Here is a 14219-nt window from a genome sequence, read left to right on the forward strand (position 1 = left end):
AACGTGAGCTTGGTTTGCTAACGTGAGCTTTTCTTTTTTTAAATGTAATATTTATAGCCATCTGGCTCATGCATCTGCTTGGTCACTGCAAACAAAGAGCAATAAGAGTCGTGTAGACTGAAATACCGCTGAGAGTTTAAAGGTTTAAAGGTTTAAAGTGTGGTGGAAAGGTTGGAAATACTCCTCGATCTGTTGAACGTGAGAAACCCCTCAGCGCCGGGTTTCAGCGGCGGTTTAGTAAAGCTGAGGCTGGTCGGTGAGATGAGACGAAGCTTGAAGGGTTGAGCTGTTGCTACATGTGTGACTGACTTCCGTTACTCCTGCAGCGGAGGCGTCTGCAGAGGAAGCCGCCGTCGAGGCCACAGCGCCCTCAGAAAGCGAGGGCGCCCCCTGTGGAGAGGAGGGGAAGCTCGGTACGCCGCCGGCCGCTTGAGCTCCCGCCCCTTTTCTGCTGCTTGTGCATTTTGGTTTTCTTTTCCCCAGCTTGACATGTTTGGGTTTCGCTTTCATGAGAAAGATTGACACCACTCACACGTCCAAGCGAGATTAGCGTAGCTTAGCATGAAGACTGGAAACGAGGGCAACCGGCTAGCATAGCTCGATCCAAAGGTAAAATAAATCTGCCTGGCTACACCTATTAGTATTTATTCATAATTAATTGGTCTGTAAAACATCATAAAATAGTTAAAAATAACGATATCTTACATCACAGGGTGATCAAACAGTCTTTAAAGTAAAGTAAAGCAACAAATAATGTCATTTATTTTGCTGTTGTGTGATTAGTTAAGTGACATTTTAAAGATAAATCAACATGTTTCATTTTCGTCGTAAGACACAACATATTATTTGGAGCGCTACAGCCCGGCTAGCTGTACCCATCTGCTGCCAGTCTTTGTGCTAAGCTAAGCTAACGGCTAAGCTAACGGTCCTCACGCTGAACAGAGTGGTGTCGATCTTCTCGTCTAACTCGCTGCTGAAGCCAATAAGTGTTGAGTTCCTCCTTTAAGCTGCAGAACCAAAGCTCTCGTGTTCGTCCCCCGGTTGTGAAAATGAAGCTTATTTCCTTTTTCTTTCAGCATCCTTATTGGAAAAGAATGTTTTATTTTCCGTTGCTGCTTCTGTTTCTCGGTCGACGCTTCGCTCCTTTCAGAAGTGCAACGTGATCTCAAACAGACTCAAACTTCTCCTTCTTTTAAAAAGTAGAAGAAGGTTCAGAATGAGGAGAATGTTCTGATTTAAGACGCCTGTGATCTGTTGAACAGATGCGGCGCTCCGCTGGTGGAGGAACGCCAGAATAAAGTTAAAAACCGGAGCAGCAGGCTTTCTGCATATTGATATTGATAATGCATAAATGCATATTGATCTCTCCGTGTTTGAGTGATCGACTGTCACGGCTCTGTGCGATAACTGAAGACGTCTGTGGGCTTTGCATTGATTTATTTTGCGGTGAGCGAGTGCATTGATGTCATGAACCATTGAGAGCTCATTGCTAATGTGTGTGTTCTCCATTTGTGTTCCAGCAGCAGGAGCAGCAGCTTCACCAGGTAAGTCTTATGATCACACCTGCACTGTTGATGAGTCACAGAAAGATGTTCTCTGCAATCAGTTTTCATAATAGTGTGTTACCCGAACAATTATATACATCTACAGGGTTTAATTACTAGCAATTTAGCATTTAAACCATTTAAAAGTGTATTTTTACATTGATTAATTACATTTGCATGACATTATTATTAATATATTGTAATATATGTCAAAAGACAATTCAATTTGTTGTTTTCCTTATTCTGAAATTAAAAATACCACAAAATATATATATATATTTTGTTTAACTCTTAACCTATAAAGCTGCAATATCTTATTTTCCATCTTATTATATTATTATTATGACTATTATAGGAATAACATTTAATCGCAAAATAAGTCTAGTATATTTTGTATTTTTTTTTTATCCATTTTAAAGCGTATTTATTGATTAATAATTCAAAGGGAGAGTGGGACAGCTTGTAATGCAGGTTTTTGGGGGACTGCATTATTTTAGAGTTCACAAAAGACTTTATTTCCTATTTTATTCACTATTTTTACGGTGAAAATGTTATTGTTGTCTTCACTGGTCTGCATCCTGATGCATTAATCTCCATTTCCATCTCATTCCATGTTCATGTGATCAAGTCTTGCATCTTCACCTTTTATAGCTCAGTTCGTCTTCTCGTCCTGAAACAAAGAAACTCTTTATTCTGTTCACTCCTTTCATTTCTCTTTTTGTTTCATTTAATTTCTTTCAATGGGGAGATGGAAACCGCGTGCTGTGACTGTCACCATTACTCTGCTTTCCAAACCAATTAGCGGAGCCCGGTTCTCCCGGTGCTCCCGGTTCTCCCGGTGTGTTTGCGTTCGAGGCCGAAGGGTCGAATCCCGCCGCGGACGGCGCCGTTGACCTCGTGGGCGCCTCCTGCCCTCTGGACCCAGGAAGTGAGGCGGAGTGCGGGAAGAGGCTGAGCGAGTCCTTGTGGGCCTCTGAGGACCTGGGCTCCGGGCCGGAGGTCCGGCGGGACGGCGGTTCGAGCCCCGCGGACGGCCAGAGGGCCATCAGCCTCGACGCCTGCGAGTGCCCGGACGAAATCAGCAACCTGTCCGGGACGTCGTTGGTTCGCAGCGAGGCGCTGGAAGACCTGACGTCCATCGGACACCGACGCCTGAGAGAGGAGTCCCTCGCGTCCGCAGAGGGGGCGGAGCTAAAGGAGCTAAACACAGAAAATGGCGTCGCCGCCAAGCAGCCGTCACGCTCTGACTCCCAATCGGAGGACGGGAACGTTTCCCAGAACCAAACGCCATCGACCGAAAGCCTCGGCGATGCCTCGTCGTCACACAGGGTCGGCGGTTCAGATCCCCACATTTCTAATGGCTCGGACTCGAGCGGGGCTCAGACCGCCGAGCTCCGAAAAACTCCCCCGGCCAGAAAGTCTCTGGTCCCCGTCGCTATTTCCAAAGGTCTGTTCAGTCCTCTTCAGTTAACTCCTCCCACTTCTTTCTTTTACTACGCAGCTCCTGCCGTATGCCACGCTGCACTCCCCGCCCTCCGGGGCGTGACCTTTGACCTCGAGGAGAAGCTTGTCGTCCTCCCTCCCCACCTTTTCGTTCATGGCTTTCCATCGCTGCTCACCTTGCTGGTTATTGCGGCCCACGGGAAAAAAACACTTTCTTTTGTTGTTGTTTTTGGGTTTCCACAAGCACTTTGTGTCACCATGCATGCTGCATTTCACCAACATTTAATTTTGTTTTTGTTTCTCTGCCATGTGAATGTGTTTCGACACACACTGGGTCGCACAAGTCTTTCACTTGTGTGGAAATAAAGAAGAAATGAAAGTATATTAAACTTTAAATGTAAAATCTGCTCCTCTCTTCCGCCTGCAGCTCAAGCAAAGATGGATAACGGCTCCGCGGATAAGGTACGTGACCGGGAACCTTAGTAAAGACATCCACCATTTCTTTGGTTAAAGGGATCCTTCTGGTTTGTTACAACTTGGTTCGATAGCTTGTGTTTTGAGACTTTGGCATTTTGGATGCCGCCATCTTGTTTTATTGCAGCCAGTGAACAGGAAGTGACCATGTTAGGACTGAGGAGGAGTGGCTTAGCTTTATGCAGCTTTAACACATATACTTCTATACAACCAGAGGAGTCGCCCCCTGGTGGTCACTAGAGAGAATGCAGCTTTAACACATGAAGCATAGACTTCTATACAACCAGAGGAGTCACCACCTGGTGGTCAGGAGAGATAATGCAGCTTTAACACATAAAGCATATACTTCTATACAACCAGAGGAGTCGCCCCCCTGGTGGTCAGGAGAGAGAATGCAGCTTTAACACATGAAGCATATACTTCTATACAACCAGAGGAGTTGCCCCCTGGTGGTTAGGAGAGAGAATGCAGCTTTAACACATGAAGCATATACTTCTATACAACCAGAGGAGTCGCCCCCTGGTGGTCAGGAGAGATAATGCAGCTTTAACACATGAAGCATATACTTCTATACAACCAGAGGATTCACCCCCTGGCGGTCACTAGAGAGAATGCGGCTTTAACACATGCAGCATATACTTCTATACAACCAGACATGTAACGTGTCATGAACTGAAGTGGAAGTAAAGTCAAATCTTGCAGAGAGGAGGTTCGGTTGGTAATAAATAAATAAGACCCAAGTTGTAACCAACCGGAATAATCCTTTCATGAAATACAATCATTCTTTTCCATCATTTCTCATTTGTTGAGTCATTCCTCTGTTTTATCTTCATTGTCATCAGAACTTTTTATTATTATTTTGATTCATTCATTTTTTTAGCTCCTCATGAAAAAGACCCAAACTTCCACCAAACCAACCACTTCCCCTAAAAGACCACCCATAGTCTCCAAGGGCAGCAAAACACTCGCCTCCGCCCGAAACGGGCCCAGCTCCATCCCCATTAAAGCCAGCAGCCCGGGGCCCCGGCAGCCCGGAGTAAGTAAGAGCGCTCACACCTGGGTTCAGGTTGTGGATTCATCATTATCATCATCATCATCGTCATCATCATCGCTGAGAGGTTAAAGAAACATAAATGCACCAAAACCGACATTTCTTTTATTGTAAATTCCCATGAAGACCAACCGGAGCCGCGTCTGAACAAGATTCATGTGATTATTGTCAACAAATAGTTCTGATTATGTTGAACGCAGCTTTCTGAGGTACAAAAGCAACATCTGTGCTTAACTTTGCATGACTAATTACTAACTTCTCAGTCTTGTGTTTTGTTTTTCAGAGTCTCGGTGGTGCGAAACCCCAAAGCCCCGCCATCAAAACCTCTGTCAGAACTGCAGCTCAAGGTATTAAGACTCTTCATTTCATTTTAAAATCCTTTTCTTTTCAGTTTTTGAATTGAAGTAGTAAGATTTAAGAATTACTTATGATGTGCCATATTTTTTTGTGATGCAGCTAGTGCCAAGAAACCTCCCACTCCAAAAAATGAGAAAGGTAAAATAAAAAGCGACGCTAATCATTAGAGATCACGTTTCGCTTCGCATAGCCACAAAGCAAGGTCAGCTTCTAGCCGGCAGAGATCCTCGTCTTTTTATATTTCTATTTATTATTTTACTTTCATCCACGACTTGTTTAAAACCTGTGACTCCGCCTCCAGATGGGAGTGGCCAGAGCAGCCCCGGCACCCCGAAGTCCCCCGCGAGCCAAGCGCTCTCCGCCAAGGCGGCGGCCGAGGCCAACAAGGTGAAGAAGGTCGCGGTGGTGCGCTCCACGCCCAAATCCCCCGGCTCGCTCAAGAGCCGCCCGCCGGCCCCTCTGGCCGCCGCCGCGCCCATGCCGGACCTGAAGCACGTCAGGTCCAAGATCGGCTCCACGGAGAACATGAAGCACCAGCCCGGAGGCGGAAAGGTAACGACGGCTCTCCATCCAGCTGCTGCACCGAATGCACCTCACGCCGCATGCATGCGTCTACTTTAGGCTGCGGGTCGGAGGCTTAGATCCACTTCTGGAGGCAGAAATGATCTTATTGGACAGTTTAAACCTCACTATGCAGATCTAGATATCTCGTAACGTCAAAGACACACGGCATTAATAGAAAACCTCTTGAAAAAGATGCCCTTTGTAGTCTTAAAAACGTGCAACCCTCCATTTAAAAAAAATATTTAAATCCTGCATACAAGCATTGGAAGCTCAGCGATTCTTATCGTTAACTCCACCGACTGTCGATCAGCAGAAAAGCCTGAAACTCATAAAAACGCTGCTCGTTAGCACCTCCGGTGGTCAAAGAACTCCTCAGGTTCCTTTAACGTCAAATAATTTGCAGTAACCGAAATTAGGGCAGTGAAAAGAAAGCAAATGTTAGTTATTACCTAAACTGTTTGTCCTAAAAACCCATCACAGTTTACAGACATACATCCTCGCAGGCTGAGCGAACCCTTTAGTTACGAGGAAAAGTCGTCCTGGGACAAAAAGTTCCCGGTACTTCTTGATGGAAACTCGTCACTGCGTAGTTAAATGTAAAAACAAATCGGCCAATCAGCATGTTTCTGCTTCCAGAGCCTCTGAGAGATGTTTGTGGAACTAAAACTCCAATCTGCCTTTTGATGTTTTGAGTGTTGTGATCAATACAGTCCAATGTGCTTTGAGTATGATGATGTCAGTGTGTGGGTATGTTTGTGTGGAAAGTCCATTTTAGCGTTAAAAGCACAGCAGAGTCTTTGTTCTGAATTTGTCTCGGCTGCAGTTCGTCTAATGTTTTACTACGGACATTTTGAGGAAAATTGTGTTGTGATGTTTATGAACCAAATATAGATGATTTAAAGTGTGAGAATATTTAGCTCCCTGGCGTTTTAAATAGCAGATCAAAGAAACAGAAGAGAGGAGGAGCACACACACAATGCAGTGATTCCTGTTTTGAATATAGCGGTCAGCGCGGCGGCGTTGTAGCGTGCTAACGTCTTTATAAACTACGACTTACGGCAAGTCGAGGACTCGCTGAGGGGAACGATTAAAAAGAGTGGAGAAGTAACGTAAATGTAATGCTTCATCCACGCTCACTCTCATCAAAGATAACTTTGGTTTGGCTCATTTTCTGTTAACAAGTGTAGCATGAAAGCGTGGTGGAATTAGTTAGCTAGCTAGCTGACTGGCTAATTCCACCACGCGTTAATGTTACACTGGCTACGGAAAACGAGCTCAACAGCTAGCTTGTCCGACGCTCTCACTCCCCTTTGAAGGACAAGCTAGCTAGCTAGTTGACTAGCTAGCTAGCTTGTTCGACGCTCTCACTCCCCTATAGCTAGCTAGCTAGCTAGCTAGCTAGCTAGCTGACGAGTTACCAGTTGTGCGTCTCCTGAGCTGCGACAACTTGTCACCAGCTTAAAAACAATCATTTTCTTTGGTTGTAGTTCAGTGCCCGCTCCGCTCCTGTTCTGTTTCTGCCACCATCCGCCGCCTCTGAATCCGTCTTCTCTCTGGCTTCATGTGTCGAACCGTCGTCTCCACTCAAAATATCTAAACGCTGCCGTTTTCATTCTTCCAGGTGCAAATCCTTCATCAGAAGGTGGACTATAGTAGTGTGCAGTCTAAGTGTGGCTCCAAAGACCTTGTGACTCATGTACCCGGTGGCGGCAATGTGAGTAACTGAGGGATGAACTCAACACCCGACTCTTGAGTATCTCTGCAGTTATGATCATCAAAACCAACTTTTGGTTAAAAAAAGGAAAGAAATTGTACAAAGAAGAAGGTGCTCTCTTTTTTTTGCTCTCTTTTTAACGAAAATACATGAAATGAAGATGGACTTCTGGACGGAATATGTACAAATATCTGCTCAATAAGACACGAATGTTTAGCTTTCTTCCCCAAAAGCTCACGGTGCAATTAACCAAAAGCTCACTTCTTTAATGCGTTAAAGTTGGCATCTGTAACCTTTGATTAGTTATTGTATATGCATATGAAATACTGTGTTTTTTTTAATATAGCTTTCATCTTTCCTGGTTCATTAACGGAGCCAGAAGTGTCACATTCTGCACAATATTAATATTTTCATGCTCTAAAGTTATAAGAATACCCCCATTAGTGTCTATTGTGGTTCAATCAAACGAGTGTGACAACCTACCAAGTTATGGATGGCAGCTTTAATGAAATCAGTCCAAAATGTCTTAGTCCTCGTTCCTGTAACATTATAAATCCTCCTTTTTGGGCTGACCCCCCTCTATTCTCATTAAAATGCTCTGAAGACGTGTATTTCTGTTTCTCGCACTTCTGCAGGTCCAAATCCTGGACAAGAAGATGGACGTGGCCAACGTGCAAGCTCGCTGTGGCTCTAAAGACAACATCAAGCACACGCCCGGCGGCGGCAAGGTGGGGAACTCGTAGTTTCACTAAATAATTACACTTATTCAAAATGTTTTCTGAGCTCACGTACACGATGCCTCGGACACAAGTTGAGGAAATCTATTAGAAAATGGAGTCGACTGTAAGATGAATGTAGACGGTGCAGAAACACTCTGTGTGTCCCAGACCTCTTTAAAGGTGGAGGTGGTCGATGTAGTCGAGTGACGCAATAGTTTCCTCAGTGTTTCCTTCTCTCTTCGCTTTTATTGCAAATTGAGAACACGGTTGAGAGAGAATGAAAGTTTTAAAGACACTTCTGCATCGCCGTCATTGCGGGTTGCCGCCTGTGCAGGAGGAAGTGAAATGCATGCTGGTACATGTAGGCACCGACACGATCTCAGCTTTCTCTGTGGATGAAGCGCCCACCGAGGAATCTATTCAATGTGCAGGGTTCTTACGCTCATGGAAAACCTGGAAAAGTCATGGAATTTTAAAATGGTTATTTCCAGGCCTGAAAAAGTCCTTGAAAAAAATAAAATCCCAAAAGTTTAGTAAAAGTCATGTAAATGTGTTATATTCATGTGTTCATGTCGTTCATTTACGCCGAGTTTGAAATAATTAATATGCTTTTAAAAGAAAGACTCAAAATATAAGCAGGCATACATACAGGCATCTATATAAATGTTTATTCTTTTAATCAAACTATTGTCTCATTCATTTGTGTCATTTAAGGTTTACTGTATGCTTTGTATTCTCATTGTTAGTTTAAATACTACATTTACTCACTTTTTACTGTTTACACCCAGATTTCACGAAATGGAAATTTGGTTCAAAGTCATGGAAATCCATTGGTCAACATGTGCACCGTAAACCAAATTTAGAAGCTATGGAAATGTGTTTTAAAGTCATGGAAATTTGGTGAAAAGTCATGAAATTCATTGGTCAGGATGTGTATGAACCCTGTGACTGGACGTGCACATAAAAGGTGGATAATGAGCCATGAGCACGAGGCTGACGTCCTCACAGTCTTTGTAGCATAAACACCCTCCTGGTTCTCTGGTGGGATGTCCCTCCTCCTGGTTCTCTGGTGGGATGTCCCTCCCACTGGTTCTCTGGTGGGATGTCCCTCCCCCTGGTTCTCTGGTGGGATGTCCCTCCCCCTGGTTCTCTGGTGGGATGTCCCTCCTCCTGGTTCTCTGGTGGGATGTCCCTCCCCCTGGTTCTCTGGTGGGATGTCCCTCCCCCTGGTTCTCTGGTGGGATGTCCCTCCTCCTGGTTCTCTGGTGGGATGTCCCTCCTCCTGGTTCTCTGGTGGGATGTCCCTCCCCCTGGTTCTCTGGTGGGATGTCCCTCCTCCTGGTTCTCTTGTGGGATGTCCCTCCCCCTGGTTCTCTGGTGGGATGTCCCTCCTCCTGGTTCTCTGGTGGGATGTCCCTCCCCCTGGTTCTCTGGTGGGATGTCCCTCCCCCTGGTTCTCTGGTGGGATGTCCCTCCTCCTGGTTCTCTGGTGGGATGTCCCTCCCCCTGGTTCTCTGGTGGGATGTCCCTCCCCCTGGTTCTCTGGTGGGATGTCCCTCCTCCACGGCCTGAGTTCCTCCTCCAGCCCCGCCCCCCAGCTCCCTCCAGGATAACCTTCTCTCGTATCGACTTTCCAGGTTCAGATAATTGAAAAGAAGCTGGACTTAAGCAGCGTGCAGTCCCGATGTGGCTCCAAAGATAATATGAAACATGTCCCCGGTGGTGGCAATGTGAGTAGATGAGGGGTTTGCATCTCCACGGAGCAGCAGGATGTCCGCCTGCACGAACCCCGCTGTGTGTGTCCAACCCTCCAGACCTCGACCCTCCCGGCGCTGTTAACGCTCCTGTAACCGTGACACTAACACCGGCATGAGCATTTCATCCGAGGACGAGAGGCTTTCTAAAGGGACTCTGGTGCTGAGGAACACTACCACGTGTGTCCACAGGGGGCGCCAGAAACAACACAACACAAAAGTTCCTCATAGTAGCTTTAAGTACGCTTTTATTTATTTTATTATTATTTAATATTGTACATTTCACTTTCATTCATTTATTTGGCCACTTAAGTAACTTTAAAAATTCAGATGTATACATAGAAAACATAAAATATGTTATAGAACAAACAGTTTATTCTTTTATAGATGAAATAATTAATTGATTAGTCTATTGACAAATTATGAATGAATATTAGATTAATTTAAAATGCCCTTTTCATGATTCCAGTTTCTCAAAAGTGACGATTAACATATTTTTCTTTGTCTTAAATGACAATAAACTGAATAAATGTGAAGTCACATTTTTCACTTTTTCAAAATTTTTACAAAACCAGACAATCAAACCAAAAACATCAGAATAAAAAGTGTCATATTAAATTATAATGCACCAACTTCCTCCGTAAAAAACAGATTTTACATTAATGCATTGGTAATAACTATCTATTGATATATTTTACCCTTTCAACACTTTCAGTACATGTTCCTGAATACACTTGAAGGACTTTTACTCGTAACAGAGTACCTTTAAAAAGTGGTATTAGTACTTTTACTTGAGTAAAGCGTCTGAATACTTCCTCCACAGATACATCTTGAGTTTAATTAATTACCGTGACCTTCAGCGTGACCTTCTCCTCACGGTGTTGCGCAATGCTCATGCTCTTCTACTGAATCTGTGTTTTTCCCCCAAAACTGCCCTAAAGCCAACATGCATGAATCCTGTGTGTGTGTGTGTGTGTGTGTGTGTGTGTGTGTGTTTTTGTGTATGTTTTTACAAACTACCCTCAAGTTGCAAGATCAGGATTTTTTTTAATGTATTTTCATGTAACAGAGAATAATGATGTTTTCCATGAATGCCAAAGAGAACTAATGGTGTCGTAAACGAGGATCAACAGAAAGTCTCTAGAGGATCTGAGACCTCGACGGCAGAGACAGAGAGATGAAGAACAATAAACAAGCGAATTAAAGAATGCAGAATATCATCGATTAGACATGTAGTGCTCAACTATTGAACATGAAACTGATTTTTCTGCATTTCTTCAGAAGAAATGCAGAAAAATTAGAGTTTCATGTTAAAATTATATATATATATATATATATATATATATATATATATATATATATATATATATATATATATATATATATATTTAAACCTGGTTGAGGGTTCTAGAGGCAGACATCGTAGAAGAGATGCTTCTTCATGAGTAACGTGAGGATCAGGACTCTTAATGTTTCTATTAAATACGTTCCGTCTCTTTTAGGCTAAATGTATTCCTTGATGTTCATTCGGCTCAGCAGGCGTCCTCATGTTGATTAAACTCTTTGTCTTTGGTTTAAACTTGGGTTTACTAAACAAAGAGTTGTTTTTATTTGAGCCCCAGAGCTTAACTCTGAAGTGGGATTAACTCATTAAACTCCTTCTAACTCTGATTAGCAGTAATCTCAGATTAAATGAACCCGCTTGTTGTTTTATTGACCCGTTTCCCTTCTGGAAGCCTAGCAGACAGTTTCCATACTCCTACCCATTCATAATAACAATAACTAATACTTCATGTCTCTGCTTTGTTTTGTCGCCTTCAGGTTCAGATTGTGCACAAAAAGATTGATCTGACCAACGTTCAGTCGAAATGTGGATCGAAAGCCAACATCCGTCACAAGCCAGGTACGAAATACTGGACATACACTATTTAAAATAAAGGAAATTAAGTATTAAGTATAAAAACTCCAACAAATTAATATATATATTCATATATGTGTTTATATATATTTATTATTTATTTATTTTATATAAAATATATATACGTATATACATCTATGTTTATCTCTCTATCTATATATATAAATAAATATATATATATATATATATATATATATATATTTACATACGTATATATATATATATATATAAATATATATATATATATATATATTTACATACGTATATATATAAATACATATATAAATAAATATATATATATAAATAAATTCATATATATAAATATATATATATATATCTATATCTACATATATCTATATTTAAATATATATATATTTATTTATAAATATATATATAAAATATTATTTATATATATGCATTAAACTTAACAATAATGGTGCTATATTCTATTTCTTCGTCAGGTGGTGGAAATATTGAGATAAAAAATGAGAAGATTGATTTCAAAGGTCAGTCTAAGATCGGCTCTCTTGACAACATCGGCCACGTCCCTGGAGGCGGACAGAGGAGGGTAAGAACGCCTCAGACAACACTGGAATCTGTATCATTATTATATATTTATATATTATATATTGTTTTATATTATTACTATTCTTGGTTCTGCAGCTACAGCTTTCTATCTGCAGTCTCTCCTTTCTTTAGAACAGCTTTCACCCACGGTACCCGAACGCATCACGAGTAGCAGCTCCTTTAGAGGCGTTTATCACTATGAAACACAATATATTAAGATAATAGTGTCACTTAAGGAACAGTCATATTTGTAGTGAAGAGTATATATAATAATAGAAAATAAAAGCTACATATATAGTATCTGTGCATTAATAATCCATTACTATTTAAAGGTTTTCTCGGTTCTCACGTCCTTTGTTTTGGTATTTTGGTAAAGAAAAAAGAAAAATGAAGTGCAGCAGGTTAAGATTATTAATGTAAAATGAGATATTTGCAATAAAAGAGTGGCCACCCTGTTTGAATTGAAGATGATAGTGTGTAAAGTATTTGTGTGCAAACGTTCTCAGTATGCAGAATATAATAACTTTTCTAGATTGATATAAGTGTATAAAAAGGCAGGAAATATAATAGTTTTAATACGTTTGTCTGCCCCGTCCTGGAGCTACGTCTTGACTTTGGAGTCCTGCAGGTTTTGAGGCTTCATCTCCCCCACAATGCACCTGTGATGCAGTCAGAAGTCACCAGAACTGATATTTAACATACACAAAAAAACACATTTTATGATTTTCAGACATCATCCCTCCTGCTTTCATCTTTTTTTATTTTTTGTTCAAGCTTCCGCCCCGTGACTTAATCCTAAATCATCCCTTTGTTGTCGTCATCTTCTGGTTCTTCTTTGGTTCTGATTCGTTTGGTTTCTGTTGACGCCATCACGTGTTTGTGTTGCATGCCTTGTCATTGTGTGGTGGGTCCTGTAGAGGGAGAAGGGGAAGGAGGCCGAGGGGCGTTCCACAGACAGCCCCCCCGACCCCTCCCCCACCCAGTCCCCACAGACTGTCCCCTCAGCACCCATCACCTCAGCACCCATCACCTCAGCACCCATCACCCCCATCCTGACGAACCCGCTCATAAAGATTGAGGACTCCTGTAAGTACTCAGAGCTGCTGCTCTGAAGCCGACCAGAGTTTCTCTTCTGCTCTTTTCTCTTCTTTAAACTTTGTTTTCACAGGTTTCAAAGGGTTAAACTGCAGCGCTGCGTGGGCACATATACTATATATTATATATACACGATATTAATATATCTATCTATTCTATAACAGCTAGCTCCCTCAGTTATTAAAGCTCTGCGAATCCCTGATATATTATGGTGTATAATAATGTCTTTAAAATACTTATATATTTTTATATATATTATTTTTTAATTTATAATTATGTATTTTTTTTAATATATATATATTTTATATATTCATTTTTATATATATATACATTTTTTTAAGATATCATTATATATATTTTTTATATATTAATTTTGTATTTAAATAAATAATTATATATATATTTGTTTTATATATAATTATATATATCATTTTTTTAAAGATATAATTATATATATATATATTTTAAATATATATTTCTATATATATATATAATTCCTATATATACATATTTATATATATAATTCATATATATAAATATTTATATATATATATAAAATCATAGCATAGTATGTCACAAAAATCCTAGTATAGAATGTGATGAAAAAGTGATACAAATATTATTTAAAAGTATTTAAAATGTCCTATCATACATTTGTCGAAAAATCATCATAGTACAATGTCAAAAGTCTTAAAAAAAATCATACTATAATGTGTCATAAAAGATCTTAGTACAATATGTCATAAAGAAGTGCTAATAAACATTGCAGGTATCTGATGAATTCAGCACGCCGGTGCCCACGGTGTCCACCAGGTGGCGCCCGTCAGCTCTTCTCACCCTCTCTCCATCCCCTCTCCATCCTCTCCTCCTCCCCCAGATTGAGAGCCACAAGCTGAGCTTCCGCGAGGGCGCCAAGGCGCGCACCGACCACGGCGCTGAGATCGTGTCCCTGGAGGACTCCCCCCACCCGCTCAGCACCGTGTCCTCCTCCGGCAGCCTCAACATGGCCGACTCCCCGC

At 41.5% G+C, this 14219-nt stretch overlaps 1 protein-coding gene across 1 annotated transcript in view; it reads left to right on the forward strand.

The window, feature by feature from the left end:
* mapta (microtubule-associated protein tau a) overlaps positions 1 to 14219 on the forward strand; it is a 29277-nt gene extending 15058 nt beyond the window's left edge. The window contains exons 3-14 of the mRNA XM_079213957.1: positions 1524 to 1544; positions 3415 to 3449; positions 4796 to 4859; positions 4969 to 5007; positions 5171 to 5421; positions 7055 to 7147; positions 7783 to 7875; positions 9504 to 9596; positions 11442 to 11523; positions 12000 to 12106; positions 13023 to 13191; positions 14078 to 14219. Coding sequence (XP_079070083.1) covers positions 1524 to 1544; positions 3415 to 3449; positions 4796 to 4859; positions 4969 to 5007; positions 5171 to 5421; positions 7055 to 7147; positions 7783 to 7875; positions 9504 to 9596; positions 11442 to 11523; positions 12000 to 12106; positions 13023 to 13191; positions 14078 to 14082 — 1052 coding nt within the window. The 3' untranslated portion in view covers positions 14083 to 14219. The remainder of the gene's footprint in view (positions 1 to 1523; positions 1545 to 3414; positions 3450 to 4795; positions 4860 to 4968; positions 5008 to 5170; positions 5422 to 7054; positions 7148 to 7782; positions 7876 to 9503; positions 9597 to 11441; positions 11524 to 11999; positions 12107 to 13022; positions 13192 to 14077) is intronic.

This window comes from Taurulus bubalis (assembly GCF_910589615.1).
Source record: "Taurulus bubalis genome assembly, chromosome: 2".
NCBI classification, from domain to species: domain Eukaryota; kingdom Metazoa; phylum Chordata; class Actinopteri; order Perciformes; family Cottidae; genus Taurulus; species Taurulus bubalis.